Source organism: Tamandua tetradactyla, chromosome 4, assembly GCF_023851605.1.
Source record: "Tamandua tetradactyla isolate mTamTet1 chromosome 4, mTamTet1.pri, whole genome shotgun sequence".
NCBI lineage: Eukaryota > Metazoa > Chordata > Mammalia > Pilosa > Myrmecophagidae > Tamandua > Tamandua tetradactyla.
The window spans coordinates 171,915,933-171,931,050 of NC_135330.1; the positions used below are offsets into that span (position 1 = coordinate 171,915,933).

At 33.7% G+C, this 15,118-nt stretch overlaps 1 protein-coding gene across 3 annotated transcripts in view; it reads left to right on the forward strand.

The window, feature by feature from the left end:
* The window catches only part of TPP2 (tripeptidyl peptidase 2), a 101,852-nt gene that overhangs the window by 26,716 nt on the left and 60,018 nt on the right, over nt 1-15,118 (forward strand). For all 3 annotated transcript variants that reach the window (XM_077158617.1, XM_077158615.1, XM_077158616.1), the window contains exons 5-8: nt 2,884-3,008; nt 7,722-7,903; nt 11,046-11,200; nt 11,861-11,937. In XM_077158617.1, the coding sequence (XP_077014732.1) occupies nt 2,884-3,008; nt 7,722-7,903; nt 11,046-11,200; nt 11,861-11,937 (539 nt within the window). The remainder of the gene's footprint in view (nt 1-2,883; nt 3,009-7,721; nt 7,904-11,045; nt 11,201-11,860; nt 11,938-15,118) is intronic.

The following is a 15,118-nucleotide window of genomic DNA, read 5'->3' on the forward strand; positions in this document are numbered from 1 at the left end:
ACCCAGAAATCCTTCTCATGCCTCTTCCTGGTCACTGCTCCCTTCATCCTCCCCAAAGATAACCATCATCCTGATTTCTAACACCATAGAATGAATTTTCCTATTTTGAACTTTAATAATTGGAATCAATCCTTCCATGGGTAGCTTCTTTTGCTCAACAGTACATTTGTTATATTTATCTATGTTGTGGGGTGTTGCGGTTGTTCTTTCGTTTTTATTGTTATACAATATTCTATTGTATGAGTGCCCAACAATTTATTAATTCACTCTCCAGTTAGCTAAATTTTGGCAATTATGAATAATGCTGTTGTAAGCTTTCTTGTGCATGTCTTTTGGTCATAAAGTAGTTATACCAATTAATATTCCCACAAGATGTATATGAGAGTTCCCACTGTTCTGCATTTACATGGTTCTACATTGATTCAATTTATGAAATGAAGATAATGTTTTTGCTTATTATGAAAATATGTGCTACTTGCTTTAAACTTGGACAACACAAGCATGTAAAGTAACAAGTGGAAGCCCTTAGTAATTATAACAATTTGCTGTTTATCCTTCCTGATTTTCTTATAATGCATGCATGTACCTTTTCTTAATCAAAACGGAATTATTTTAGTGGTTCTCAGTCTGGTGAATCTCATGAAGAGCTCTTAAAACTGTCTGTGCTTATGCCTAAAAGACGAATTAAATCAAAACATCGTGGGGGAGGCAAGCATTTTTTTTCAGCTACGTAGTAGCTTTAATTAATGTGCAGCTAGAATTGAGAACCACTGGCCTGTGTTATACATGCATAGAGATTTAACTTTCTACTTTGTCTGTATATCATCCTTTTTTATAAGCTGTGTAATTTTATTACACCATTATTTGTACTTCTTCAACCTTTCCTTGTTAGGCACTTTAAATATAGTTTATTTCAGGTGCTATACCCAGAACTAACTTTATTATGTTTGGAATACCAAAATTTTCTCTATAATTATCTTTTTCCCTTAATGTGTATAATTGATGTTAAATAAGTAAGAGTGGGCGGGCCACGGTGGCTCAGCAGGTAAGAATGCGTGCCTGCCATGCCAGAGGACCCAAGTTTGATTCCCGGTGCCTACCCATGTAAAAAAAAATAAAATAAAAAATAAGTAAAAGTGAGACCTTACCTAAGATTTTGGGGGCATGTAGAAAGTAAATACTCATGTACTAGTGTATATATGTACTGGGAGTATTTAGGTGAGTGTGAGCAACCTAATACATAGAACAGCATTTCAATCCAGGTGTATGTAGTTAATTAAAAAAAAATCTGTTAGCTTAAAGCATATGTAATTGCCATTTTTGTAGATAAAAAATTATTCAATAGTAGCAATTTTATATGATTCACCCTAATATATATATTCTGTGATTAAGTTTAAATGTTGTTATATCTTTTTAAAAGGGATGTTAGAATACTTTGTTTTTTCAGTTAACGTATTGGGCCTTGCTTTCCTCATTTTTACAAATAAGAGTTTATACTCCTTGGTTCCCAGATGTTGACTTGAGGTACTGTTTCCAAATCACAGCTTTAAAAAGTAACTTGAATTTCTGAGCTTTATCCCCTGATATTCTGATTTAACAAGGGAGGTGAGACATGGAATCTGTTTTTTTAAATGGCTCTTCCAAGTGATTGTGATTTGCAGTGAAGTTTGATAACTGCTGGACAATTCCTATTCTAATTATTCTCACTTTTTCTGATGGATCAATTCTGAGGAGTATCATGAGGATAAGTAATTTGCTCATGATTACATAGCTAAAAACTAAAGTGGAATTTGAACTCATTTCTTGGCTCTGGTACAGTACTAATAATATTCCATTTTTTTAAACAAATTGTTTTCAAAAATTTTAAATACTCTATATCAGCAATTGCCTAACTTTTTCTGTAACAGGCCACATAGTAAATATTTTCAGCAGTCTCTGTCATGGTAGCATGAAGCAGACACAGACAGTATGTAAAGAAATGGGCATGCTGTGCTCCTTTAAAACTTCACTTACAAAAATGTACCATAGACTGGATTTGGCCATGCACCATGATTTGTTACCCCCTGCTTGAGTTCTTAATTCAGTAATCAGTTGTGTTGTAACTCTAGAAATATATTTTCTTTTCAAAATTATAATTGGGTGTTTTGGAAGAGGTTTAATGTATCATTTCAGATTAATAACATTTTATATTTTCCAATTTATTCTGTGTTCAGATTTCTCAGTTCTCTATTTAATGAACTTCACAGTCTTTAAAAGATTTGCTAAATTGTTCAAGTATGAACATATTTTTGGATATCTAGATTAAACAAATATATTGGAGCATCAGTTGTTACTTAGTACATCCTTTTTAAATCACTTGTATAAGAAGACATGTTAACTGATTCATGGTAGCAGATTAAAAATGAAGTTTATCTTACCCTGTTAGATCTTTTCATACATATTTAAATTAGTGCAAATTCTAAAGGGAATAAGATAACTCATGCTTTTATAAATTTGAAATGGTAAGAGCCCTGATGGTTGCTTACCTCTTAAAGCAATTTTATTTTAGAGTAACTTGTAAATTAGTTATAATACAGATGAAGGATTATTACCAACATGTCTTTGACAAATGATATCGCCAACTTGTCTCATGGAATCTTTCTCAAAGCAGGTGGAGTGAGAGATTGATAGATAGGAAGTATTTATTTTAATGTTTAATATATTAACTGAAATCTGTTTCATTACATTGGACTATGAGTTGCATATTATAAAAGTAATTTTTTCTTACATTTTTCCAGAGTAAAGTGATTATATTACTGGCTTACATTGTATCTTTGGTTGTGCTAGTATAACTTTTCAGAAACACAAAATTTATTAATCGTAATGTGTTTTCTAATTGATTAGGCAAGTAAATTAATCAAGGAGGAGCTTCAGAGTCAAGTGGAATTGCTAAATTCTTTTGAGAAAAAATATAGTGATCCTGGCCCAGTATATGACTGCTTGGTATGGCATGATGGTGAAACCTGGAGGTAAAGTTGATGTGTTTTACGGTTCTTTGTTTAAAATTGTTTTTATTTACTCTGATGAATATTTCATCCTTCAGAATTGCCCAAAATTTGGGGTTTTGTGACGGTAACATCACTAAGCAAACTGTACAAGTGCCAGTTTGGCTTTGGGTCAACTTTGGGCAAGTCTTTTGAACTTCTTAGTAGTTAGTATATTATGTAATAAATCTGACCCTCACCTGTCTTAAAGAAATATATTTCATTAACCAGATATTAAAGATTGAATATTGGCACGTATGGAACTGTTGCTAATTGAAGCTGGGCAATTTGGAAAGTAATTGCCAATGAGTGTTTGTAAAACCATTTTAAGGCAAAGGAGGAAAGTTGAGTGAAGTTCTTCAAAGAAACAGTGTACCTAAACTGAATCCATGAAGTATAAGACAGTGGCTAAGAGCTCAGTCTTTGTGTTGGAATCTTAGCTATATGACCTAGACAATATTTGAGCTCTTCTAAGCCTGTTTTCTTATCTGTTAATTGGGAAAATAGTAGTATCTACTTACAGAGTTTTGTGAGAAGTAAATTCGATATTTCTGGGCATAGTAAGCATTCAGTAACTATAAGCTCTCACTGCTGTTGCTTCTGTTGCTTTTACTATTGCTTCTAGTACTGCTAGTATCTGGTATTAGAATTCTTTCTAGTGAATTATATATTGTGGCGTGTTCTAGTATGCTAGCTGCTGGAATGTCATTTACCAGAAATGGAACGGCTTTTTAAAAGGGAAATTTAATAAGTTACAAGTTTACAATTCTGAGGCTGAGAAAATGTCCCAATTAAAGCAAGTCTATAGAAATGTCCAGTATAAGGCATCCAGGTAAAGATACCTTGATTCAAGAAGGCTGATGAAGTTTAGAGTTTCTCTCTCATCTGGAAAGATGACCATGTTCTCATGGTCAAGGTTTCTCTTATCAGCTGGAAGGGCACATGGTGAAGTTGGTGTCATCTACTAGCTTCCTCTCCAGCTCTCTGGGAAGTGTTTTCCTTCTTCATCTCCAAAACTAGCTGGTTGGTGGACTCTGCTTTGTGGTTCTGTGGCATTCTCTGTTGTGGTTTTCTCATGACTGTGTCGTCTTTCTCTGCTCTCTGAATCTCCTGGCTTTCTCTCTTGTCATTCTCTAGGTTTTTCCAAAGTACTTCTTCTTTTAGAGGATTCCAGTGAAACCAATCAAGACCTAACTGGAATGGGTGGAGACATGTCTCCACCTATCAAGTTTAATACCCACACTGATTGAATCACATCCCCTTGGAGATAAGCTAATTAAAGTTTCCAACATACAGTACTGAATAGGGATTAGAAGAACCAGCTGCCTTTACAAAATGGGATTAGGATTAAAACATGGCTTTTCTAGGGTACATACATCCTTTCAAACTAGCACACAGTGTTATTTCTTTGAATTGATTGCCATGTCTTCTTGAATTACTAGCTGCATAAACACAGAAATATGTTCTTTAATACAAATATTTAGGTATATGTGTTTTAGGATTTCTGTGGTAAAGTAGAGATCCCTCCTTGAAGCTTGAGAGCAAGAATCATTTTGTAGTTTGTGTTCCTTCTCATTCAGAGAATTGTTTTACAAGATGCAGCAGATGCAGAACAAAGCATGACTGCTTGATTGCTGTTCTTAGTTGTTTGTCATTGCAATGCATTGCTCTTCAAGGCTTTTCTCCTATGAATATGAATGCTCTTTGATAATGAGTTTATGAAATTTTTTATTCAGTGGGAAACCCCTGCTCCATTTGAAACTGAAGGTGTTAATAAAATACACACACACACACACACACATATATTACTTATAAAATATATGTAATATTGCATGTAAAACATTTCAGTACAAGGAAAATTAAACATTAAAGCAATTTTCGTGTATAGGTGTGTTGTTTTAGTGGGTAAATGTTTGTACTTTGAAAAATGTTTTCCAAAAGCTTGATGCATAGAGTCTTGATCAGTATTTAAAAATACTAAAACATTGTTCAGATGTATGGTCAAGTAAATTTTGGTATGCTTACCACTTAGTCAAACATAATACATTGTTCCAGGTGGTACATGCCTCAGGTGGGTTTTAGTGTGGGAAAGAGTAATGAGTCAAGGTTAAACGTGAGGAAAATACTATATACAAGACTAAATGTATATGGGGAAATACACTACAAAAGGACCGAAAGAAATATTGAAGTATTAGCAGGGATTGGATAGTTTTATTTCCATCCCCCATTTAAAGTGCTGAGCATACTGCAGATTACTTTTCCTAAGGGAAAAGAATTCTGAATAAGGATGTCCAAGGTGCCAGTGTATGTTCCCAAAAAATATTCCTTGGTCTTTAAGGCATTTAAAGCAAGTGACACACTCTAACGGCTTGTCTCAACTATATTTAGCATATCTTATAGAACTTTTGTATTTGAAATGAAATTTTATTAAGCATTGATGAAATGAAGTAAAATCTGAAATCACCAGAGTGACATTTTAGTCATGTCTAACCAGATAACATTTAGACATGTTATCAAAATCAGTGAAAAAGACAGCAAAACTATGTTTTCAGAAATAATTTAACTTTTATGCATGATATTTTATATCCTCTGGGGCTTTGATCCCCTATCTGAGAGTTAAGTCTGACATTTTTTGATAATCTTGAAGGCTTCAAATTACCTAAGACAAATCTAGGAACTGTCTACAAGTGTTCTTTTGGCCTATTTTTGAGATTCTTTCTTCTATTCTTTATTGAGAGCCATGTTTTTTTGTTGTTCATTTTTTCTACAAAGAATGTCAAGTGTACTCCTCCCCCGCCACAGTATCACAAATTGTTAAATCCATATCTCTGTATTCAACTGCTAACTGTACTCTTACAACTATACTACTCTTCTGTATTTGGAGGATGTATAGTGTCAAACACTTTGTCATTTGTCTAGGAAATTCTAAACCAGACTAGGAAACATCACGAAAGATTTCCTAGACATGATGCCTTGAGACTTAAATGACAAGCACAAGTTAGCTAATCAGAGAGTAAGAAGAGGTGGAAGGTGGAGGGAAAATATCAGAGAATGTTGGATGACTTTAAGAAATTTGGTGTGGCCAATGAATGTATGAGTGAGAAAGGTAAACAAAGTCTGATCATGAAAGACCTTGTTATGGATTTTCAGCTTAATACTGAGAGTCTTTGGAAGACATTGAAGGTTTTAAGCCAGAGTCAGAGATGGTCAGACTTGAAATCACTGTAGCTACAGAGACAAAGTAGGTCCAGTTATCAGGCCATCACAGTTGTTCAGGCAATAGAGATTGGTGGCTAAATAAGGAGGAGACAGTGGAAATAGAGGAGTGAACATATTAAAGAGATTGAAATATATGAGTAGATGGGCTGGGTGAGAGAAAGGGAGGATTTCATAAATGAGTTCCAGGATGAATGGTGGCTAAATTACACGTATTTTAGAGTCAATTGTGCTACTTTGTCCAGCAAATGTAGAAAATATGGTGGGCATGCATTTTAAATATTGACCTCAATTCTGATTCTTTTTTGGTATGCTACGTTTCTCTTTGTCTTGGTTTTCCTAGGAGTGTTCAGTTTCCTGTATCTTGTTATACTATGTTTTTTTTTTAAATGCTATAAATCATTTTAGGTACCCATTGGGTATACATAACAACAAACTTACTATTTCAGGGACCCTTCTTTCCAAATTATTGTTGTTAATTAATCAATCATATGCCTTGGTATTTATTATAAATTCCCTCTCTGTACTGTAGCTGGTGGGCTTCTAGTAATTCATAGTGGCAGTTTTGATTGATTTAGCCTGTTAAAACTTAATTCTTAGAAAAACCTGTACAAAATTCTAACAGCTAAAAACATAACATTGACCTCTTTTAAAGAATGTATATTCTATTTATGACTTTTTTATATTGTTAGATTTATTTAGTATTAACCAGATCATCTTCTAAAGTGTTTTTGAATATATTAAACAATTAAAAAATTAATAAAATAGGGTAAGAGAGCAGATAGGACAATGATAAAAACTATAAGATTGTTATTTATCTTATAGTTTTAAAATATAAGGTTGTTATTTCACAAACAGTGAAATATAGACTATGGACTATAGTTAATAGTATAATTATAATGTTTAATAGTTGTAACAAAAGTACCACACTAACACAAGGTGTTAACAATAGGGAACACCATGTGTGTTCAGTATATAAATACATGATTCTTCTATAAACCTACAACGTCTCTGTAAAATAAATGAATATTTGCCAAAGACTGTCATAACTATGGGACCAAGTCTTGACCTGTTTTACTTACTTTCAAGTAGTGTGCATACTGCTTTATTCAAGAAGCCAGTAGTAGAAGAATAAGCAGGAAGTAAGGCATAGGCAGTGTGTCAAAATCATCCTAATTTTTTCCAAAGCTAACCCAAGTTTTGTTCTGATTTCCTAAGTGACCATATGGTTTGCTACCTAGAGTTTTGTGAGGACGTTTTCCTAAAGCTGTTTGTTTGTGACTTCAGTTAAGTACTGGTTCCTACAAATTTTCTTAGCTCATATTTACTGGTAATTCTGAAACACAGGGGTCTAAATCAGGCAGTTACTATTTACTTATTGTGGTAGAAGTCAATGAGTTAGTTAGAAATTATATTACATGATTTTAAGAAAGGTAAGAAAATTTACGAATTTTGATATTAACAATTATTTTCAATTAACAGAGCCTGCATTGACTCAAATGAAGGTGGAGAATTGAATGAAGGCGGGGAATTGAATAACGCCACTGTATTGAGAAACTATAAAGAAGCACAAGAATACGGCTCTTTTGGCACAGCTGAGATGTTGAATTACTCTGTTCATATATATGATGATGGAAACCTACTCTCCATTGTAACCAGTGGAGGTATTCTGTTTCAAATTTGCTAATTAAAGAAAAATCTAAGAGGTGGTAAGGTGATAAATTCTATAGCCAAAAGCAACCTTATAGAGAAGTTAATCTAGAGATCCCAACTAAAGGACTGTCTATGTCTGTAGTCATAAATGTGATTTTATTCACTAGCCAGGTGTCGTTTTTTGAAGTCATAACTACATGAGATTCAATCCAAGCATTCAAACATGATCCATCATCTGAAAATACTTGTACATAATTCTCTTATAAACAGTAATTTTACTTCCAAATATTCATCCTTAAGAAGTTCATCCATGAACACAGAGTCAAGTAAAAGGAAGCTCGCTACATCATTATTTGTAATTTCACAAAGGTGATAACTATCTAGATACCTATCAGCAAAAGAATAGGTTTTTATAAAATACATATTCATTATAAAACAGTTATGAAAAATTTTAAATGCCAAGTAATGCCCTACAGTGTTTTTGGATATGTGTGTTTGTGTAGTAAAAATATAAAAATACAGATGAGAAAGATGTACATACCATCATAAAGAAAATGGGGAAGGAGTAAAGAGAATGAGATTAGGATAGATAGCTTTAATTCTGTAGTATTCCTTTTCCAACTTTGTTGAAAATGGTTGATGTATAAATTTTATCTACATGTACAATTTGATAAGTTTTGATACATATAATCACTGCTATAATCAGAAAATGAACATATAAATATCCTCCTCAAAAGTTGCTTATGTTCCTTTGTATTCCAGCCCTTCACCCCCATTACCAGGCAGTGACTAATTTGCTTTCTGTCATTCTAGATTAATTGGCTTTTTTTTTTTGCCTGCCTTCTTTCAGGCATAATAATTTGAGGCTCACTCATGTTGTGATTACAAGTAGTAATTTATTCCTTATTACTGAGTAGTATTCCATTACTTGGATATACCATGGGTCCTTCACCCATTGGTAGACATTTGGATTATTTGAACATTCATGTGCATGTTTGCATGGAAATGTTTTTGTTTCTTTGGGGCAGATGTCTAGGAGGAATGGCTGGGTGTGGCAGGTGTATATTTTAAGTTTTTAAGGAACTGCTAAACTGTTTTCTAAATGCACTGTTTTTCATTTTCCTCAGCAATATATGCGAGCTGCAGTTGCTCTACATACTTACTCACACTTAGCTTTCTTAATTTTTGCCATTTTTAATTGGTCTGTAATGGTGATGAGATGTTTTGTTTTGTTTTGTTTTAGGGGCAGGTGAGTGGGAATAAATTACATTTAAACTCAGCTTTCCTATTTTAATTCGGAAAAACAAAATAAAGGAAGAATTGCTAATATCTTCTTACATGACAGTAGCTGGCTAGAGCTGATTCTCAGCATTGCAGAAATACCAATTAGAAAGGTCATGTGCTCTCACTTCTCCTAGTGCTCCAAATACTCTGTTGTCACCTGAACATTGAGACTGAATGTCAGAGGTCATTTATCCTTGCTTGTACTGCTGTTTTTCATATAGCAGATAAACATTATATATTTATAATGTGTGTATATTTATAAAGAGAAACATAAATATTTCTCTTTATCCACATTTTTAAAGAAAATTTTTCAGTAAAAATGCCTGTTTTTGTTTTGTTTTGTTTTTTACTTTATTGATGTATAACATCCAAACAGGAAGTATGAAAATGACAGTTGTACACATTGATTTATTACTAAATAAATACTCCTGTGTAACCATCCCCCATATCAAAAAAGGTAACATGACAGTCCCCTCATCATTTCATTTCATAATCACTGGCCTACATTGCCTTCTCCCAAAGTTATCTACTGTCCTGATTTCTTTTATCATGTTATTTTAGACCAGATAATATTGGTGTTTCTCTCAGTCAGAAGTGGTCAAATAGTGATAATTTCACATGATACAACCTAATATAGTAATTTCTATGTATATAAATGGAATCATTCAATATATATTCTTTATGTGTGGGTTCTTTAGTTCAGCTTTTTGTGAGTTTTATCTTGAAGTGTATCATTCTAATTGCTATGTAATAGTCTATGACTATGCCGTGAATCCAGCATGGTATTGCTCATCCTTGTCAGCATTTACTATTGTCAGCTTTTAAATTTTAGCCATACTAGAGGGTTGTTGAGGTATATCGTGTAGCTTTTATTTGCATTACCCTAATGATGAGTGAAGCTGAACACGTTTTCATAAGTGTATTTACAATTAGGATATCCCTTTTTTTGAAATGCTTTTCCATGTGTTTTACACATTGTTCTTTTGGGTTCTCTCCCAAAAAGAGAGAGAACATTGTTCCTTTGGGTTCTCTCTTATTTCTTAATATTGTCTCAGTGAACAGAAATTTCTCGTTGTAATATGGTCTATTTTCTCAGTGTATTTTCTTTATGTGGTTAATGCTTTTTTGCATCCTGTTATGAAATCTTTTTTGCCTACCCCAAGTCAAAAGTTATTCTCTTATTTTACCTTTTGAAAGCTTTATTGTTTTGCCTTTCACATTTCTATTCGCAATCAGTGAGGAATTTTATTTTTGTTAGGTGTGAATGAAATCTGTTCTAGTTTGCTAGCTGTCATAATACAATATACCAGAAACTGAATGGCTTTTAAAAAGAAGAATTTAATTAGTTGCTAGTTTACAGTTCTACAGCTGAGAAAATGTCCCAATTAAAGCAAGTCTATAGAAATGTCCCATCAAAGGCATCCAGGGAAAGATAACAATAACCATATTGCTTTTTCAAGTTAATTCCTATAGCTCTTGTTCACTGTAGTAGGTAGTTTTTTTTTTAATTTTGCATCCACTAGTTTATATTTTATATGCTTTTTCCCCAGCAGTTTTGTGAACTCCTTAAATTTTATTTTTAATTTTTTTGGTGTTGTCCATAGTACCTATTGCAATGATAGGCCCTCGGATACTTGTTTGGTATTCTGTAATGTTTAAGTGGTATGCAGTATAAGAAGTTACCTTTCTGTTATCCAAGGGTAGCAGAATAGTGTGATGTATTAATAAAAAATTTAAGATAATATATTATTAGAGCTAGGATCAGAGTATTTTTTATTCGATACTTTATCATGATTAATAACAAGTTGAATTAAGTAATTAAATCATTCTATGAGGATGTTTTGTCAGTTTTCCCCCTTTTGCGTTTAGGAGCGCATGGGACACATGTAGCTAGTATAGCTGCTGGGCATTTTCCTGAAGAACCTGAACGGAATGGTGTAGCTCCTGGTGCTCAGATTCTTTCAATCAAGATTGGTGATACAAGACTAAGCACAATGGAAACAGGCACAGGCCTCATCAGAGCTGTGAGTATTTGTGAATTATCGATTAGAAGACTTATAATTGATGGCTTGGATAGTTTAGGTTTATAAATATTCTCTGTTTACCAAGAATGGGTTAAATTCTATTTAGTGTATAGTACTTTGTCAAAAAGGCAAAAATGCCTAATTCATTTAAAAATTATTTTTATTTAAAATTATCAGGATAAATATTTTTGGTTTAAACTTTATGAAAAAAAAATTTTTTTTGAGATATTTTAAATTAAAAAAAAAGACCTCCTAGCCAGCTATTCCACTGCCTGAGAGGAATTTGAAACCTCAACTAACACTCTGTACTCCATTTTAAGTATGCATTACATTTTTACTTTGACCTTAGTGATTTCAGAATCTAGTAAAGACTATTTGTTCCATTCCCTTCTCTCTCTTTCCTCCTTTCCCCCCATCCATTATAGACATGCTGGTTTTACTTTTATTGACCACTTACTACTACACTGTGTGTCATTCCTCTATATTTTTGTTTGCTTGCGTTTTAAATTCATAACCCTATGTCCAGAAGTAACTTATGAATTTAGACTTGAATTAGTATATGTTTTGTTAAGGAACTATGGGATTACAAGTCTTTCTTTTACTGGGTAATCTACTCCTATAAATTGCGCCTAGATTAAAAAAAATTAATCTTTTTAATAGATGATAGAAGCTATAAATCATAAGTGTGATCTTGTCAACTATAGTTATGGAGAAGCAACTCACTGGCCCAATTCTGGGTGAGTATTCTTTGATAAATTGTTAGTCATAGATTCTTAGCTGATGAAGAGTATTAAGTGTTTTTCATAACTGAATTGAATATCACAATTGAAAAAGAATAGCTGTGTAGATGATGATTATATATCTTCTAGACCTCAGGTGCTCATTCCCATTGTCATATCTTTGATGTTTGTGCTAATAGTTGGACCATGCCTGAAATTTCCATTTCATACATTCTCATGTTTCTTTCCAAAACCTCCTTTCTTCTGCAACATTTCTTCTTTTAGCCCCACTCTAACATCTTCTGAAACTTCCAGTCCACAGTCTCAAAATCCTAACTTCCCTTCCTAACAAATTTAAATCCCAGGTCCATCATTTTAATTAATAATTCCACAAATACTCTGAGCTCTTTCTCTGTTGTACTTGTCTCACAAAATCCCAGACTTGCAGGAACTCTGCTGTTTTCTTATTTGATCCTGCACCTGATTAGCTGAACATTGCTGAAGACATTCCACACCGATATCACACTTTACATATATCACCGTAAATCTCAGTTTTTCACTCAGCATTATCTTTTGGTCATATTACATTTATCCTTTCACTCCTGTATGACCATTTCAACTTCTTTTCTCCTCTCCGACTTTCAGCATCCTTCACTTTCTTCCCTCAGCTGTTATCTTCACCATTTTCTCCCCAGAGCAAATGAAAACACTCAGAAGGGACCTCTTTGACATTCCTAGTACTTAATCTGACCCAATCCTCTCTGCTTCCTTTCTTTTATAATGAAAGAAGTGTTTTTGATCAAAAATCACTTGCACTTTTGCTTTGGATTCTTTTTCCTCTCAGCTTCTTAAAACCTGCTTCAATATCATCACTCTTTCCATTCCTGGAGCATTATTTCAATATGCAGACATATTCTCATACCTACTATCTTTAAATAAAACAAACTTCTTTCACATTCCCTTCACTCACTTTCCCAGCGAAATGTACTGTTAGTTGTGTATATTCACTCTCTATTCTTCAAGTTCCGTCTCTTAATCCGTTCTCGTCTGGCTTGTGTCCCCTCTGTTCCATTCCTCTCTTACCATGTTATCAGTGTCTTCCTACTTCCAGATCCAGGGTCATGTGCATGACCTCAAGTTTCCTTCATTGCTTCTTGTTCTTCATAGTAATAACTATTTGAAATTGTCATATTTAGACTATTTACTTATTGATCATCTTCCTCCTCCACATGAATAACCAAATCATTTAAATACAACAATCATCTGGTGTCTTCAGTTTTTTTATGTAAAATTCTTTATATATAACGTCCTATCACAGTGGAAATTTTGCCAGGTCAGATCCTTTAACTTGCTGTTATCAAATAACTAATTTTCTCAGAAAACTATTACTAGGTTTCTTGTGAGATACAGCTTTATTGGCCTTGTAATATGTACACTGTCATCCTCAATAAATTCCTTCTTGAACATAATCTTGCTCCTTCTCTTCTTGCTTCATTATCTTGTTAATTATGTATTTCTCTCCTTCTTTGACATCCTTATCCTTTTAGAGTGTCACCCTTTTAGTCTTTCCTTGCTCAGATATTTACACTTAGGACTTCAGAATGTTCTTTGGTTCTGTCTTTTTTGTATTGACCCTATTTTCTTCTTGATATAACTTTTTTTTTTTCCATTTTTTTAAATTGTGAAATATACAAAAAAACTAAATTCCGGAGTACATTGTAAACAAGTAGTTACAGAACAGATTTCAGAGTTTGGTATGGGTTACATACAGTTCCACAATTTTAGATTTTTCCTTCTAAAAATTTGGAGACTAAAAGAAAATGATTCAGCAATCATACTCATTTGTTCATCCTATTCTCTCTGTTATAACTCCTCATTTTCCTTTGATCTTTCTCCCAATCTTTAGGGTTATTTAGGCTATGCCCATTCTAACTTTTCGTGTTAGAAATGGCTATCAATAATATGGGATAGAGAGATGAAACTAGTTGATGTTCTAGAGAGGCTGGCCCCTCTGAGTTTCAGGACTTATCCAGTCTAAGAACCCACCAGAACCCATCTGGAGACTGTTGGTTTCTGGAAAGTAATCACAGTACATGGAACTTTTGTAAAATCTTAGATAAAACCCTAGTTCTTTAGAGTTGGCAGGTATGGTTTTGGTTGGGGTTTGACAAACTATGGTAAGTAGCAGTATCTAGCTGAAGCTTGCATAAGAGTAGCCTCCAGAATAACCTCTCAACTCTGTTTGAACTTTCTCAGCCATTGATACCTTATTTTGTTATAATTCTTTTCCCTGATTTGGTCAGGCAGGCATTGTCAATCTTACAGTGCCAGGGATAGGCTCTTCTCTCCCACATCGCTAGGAAGACTTTCACCCATGGATGCCATGTCCCACATAGGGAGTAGGATAATGATTTTATTTGCAGAATTGGGCCCAGAGAGAGGTCACATCTGAGGGGAAAAAAAAAAAGAGGTCCTCTGAAAGTAATTCTTAGGCATAACTGGATAGGCTTAGCTTCTGTGCTACATAAAAATAAGCTTGACATGAGCAAGCCTCAAGATCAAGGCCTTGGCCTGTGGACTTGAGAGTCCTTAATGTTTGACACAGTATCAGGGGTTTCCCCTCATGGTAAAAGCTTAGTAGTTGCATGTTTTTTCTCCAGTCCCTCAAAGGACTTTGCCACTACTTTTTTTTTTCTTAACTTTTTTTTTATTGTATAGTGTAACATATATGCAGAACAAAGAAATAAAAACAATAGTTTTCAAAGCACTCTTTAACATGTAGTTACAGGACAGATCCCAGAGTTTGTCATGGGCTACCATATGATCCTCTCATATTTTTCCTTCTAGCTGCTCCAGAATATAGGAGGCAAGAGGGCTTAAATATTTTTTTTATCATCACAATCAACTTTTTCCCTTCTTTTTTTTTTGTGAAAAATAACATATGTACAGAAAAGCTATAAATTTCAAAGCACAACACCACAATTAGTTGGAGAACATATTTCAGAGATTGACATGGGTTGCAATTCCACAGTTATAGGTTTTTACTTCTAGCCGTTCTAAAATACTGGAGACTAAAAGGGATATCAATTTAATGATTCAACATTCATATTCATTTGTTAAATCCTATCTTCTCCGTATAACTCCACCGTAACTTTTGTTCTTTCCATCCCTCTCTTTAGGGGTGTTTGGCTGCTCTTCC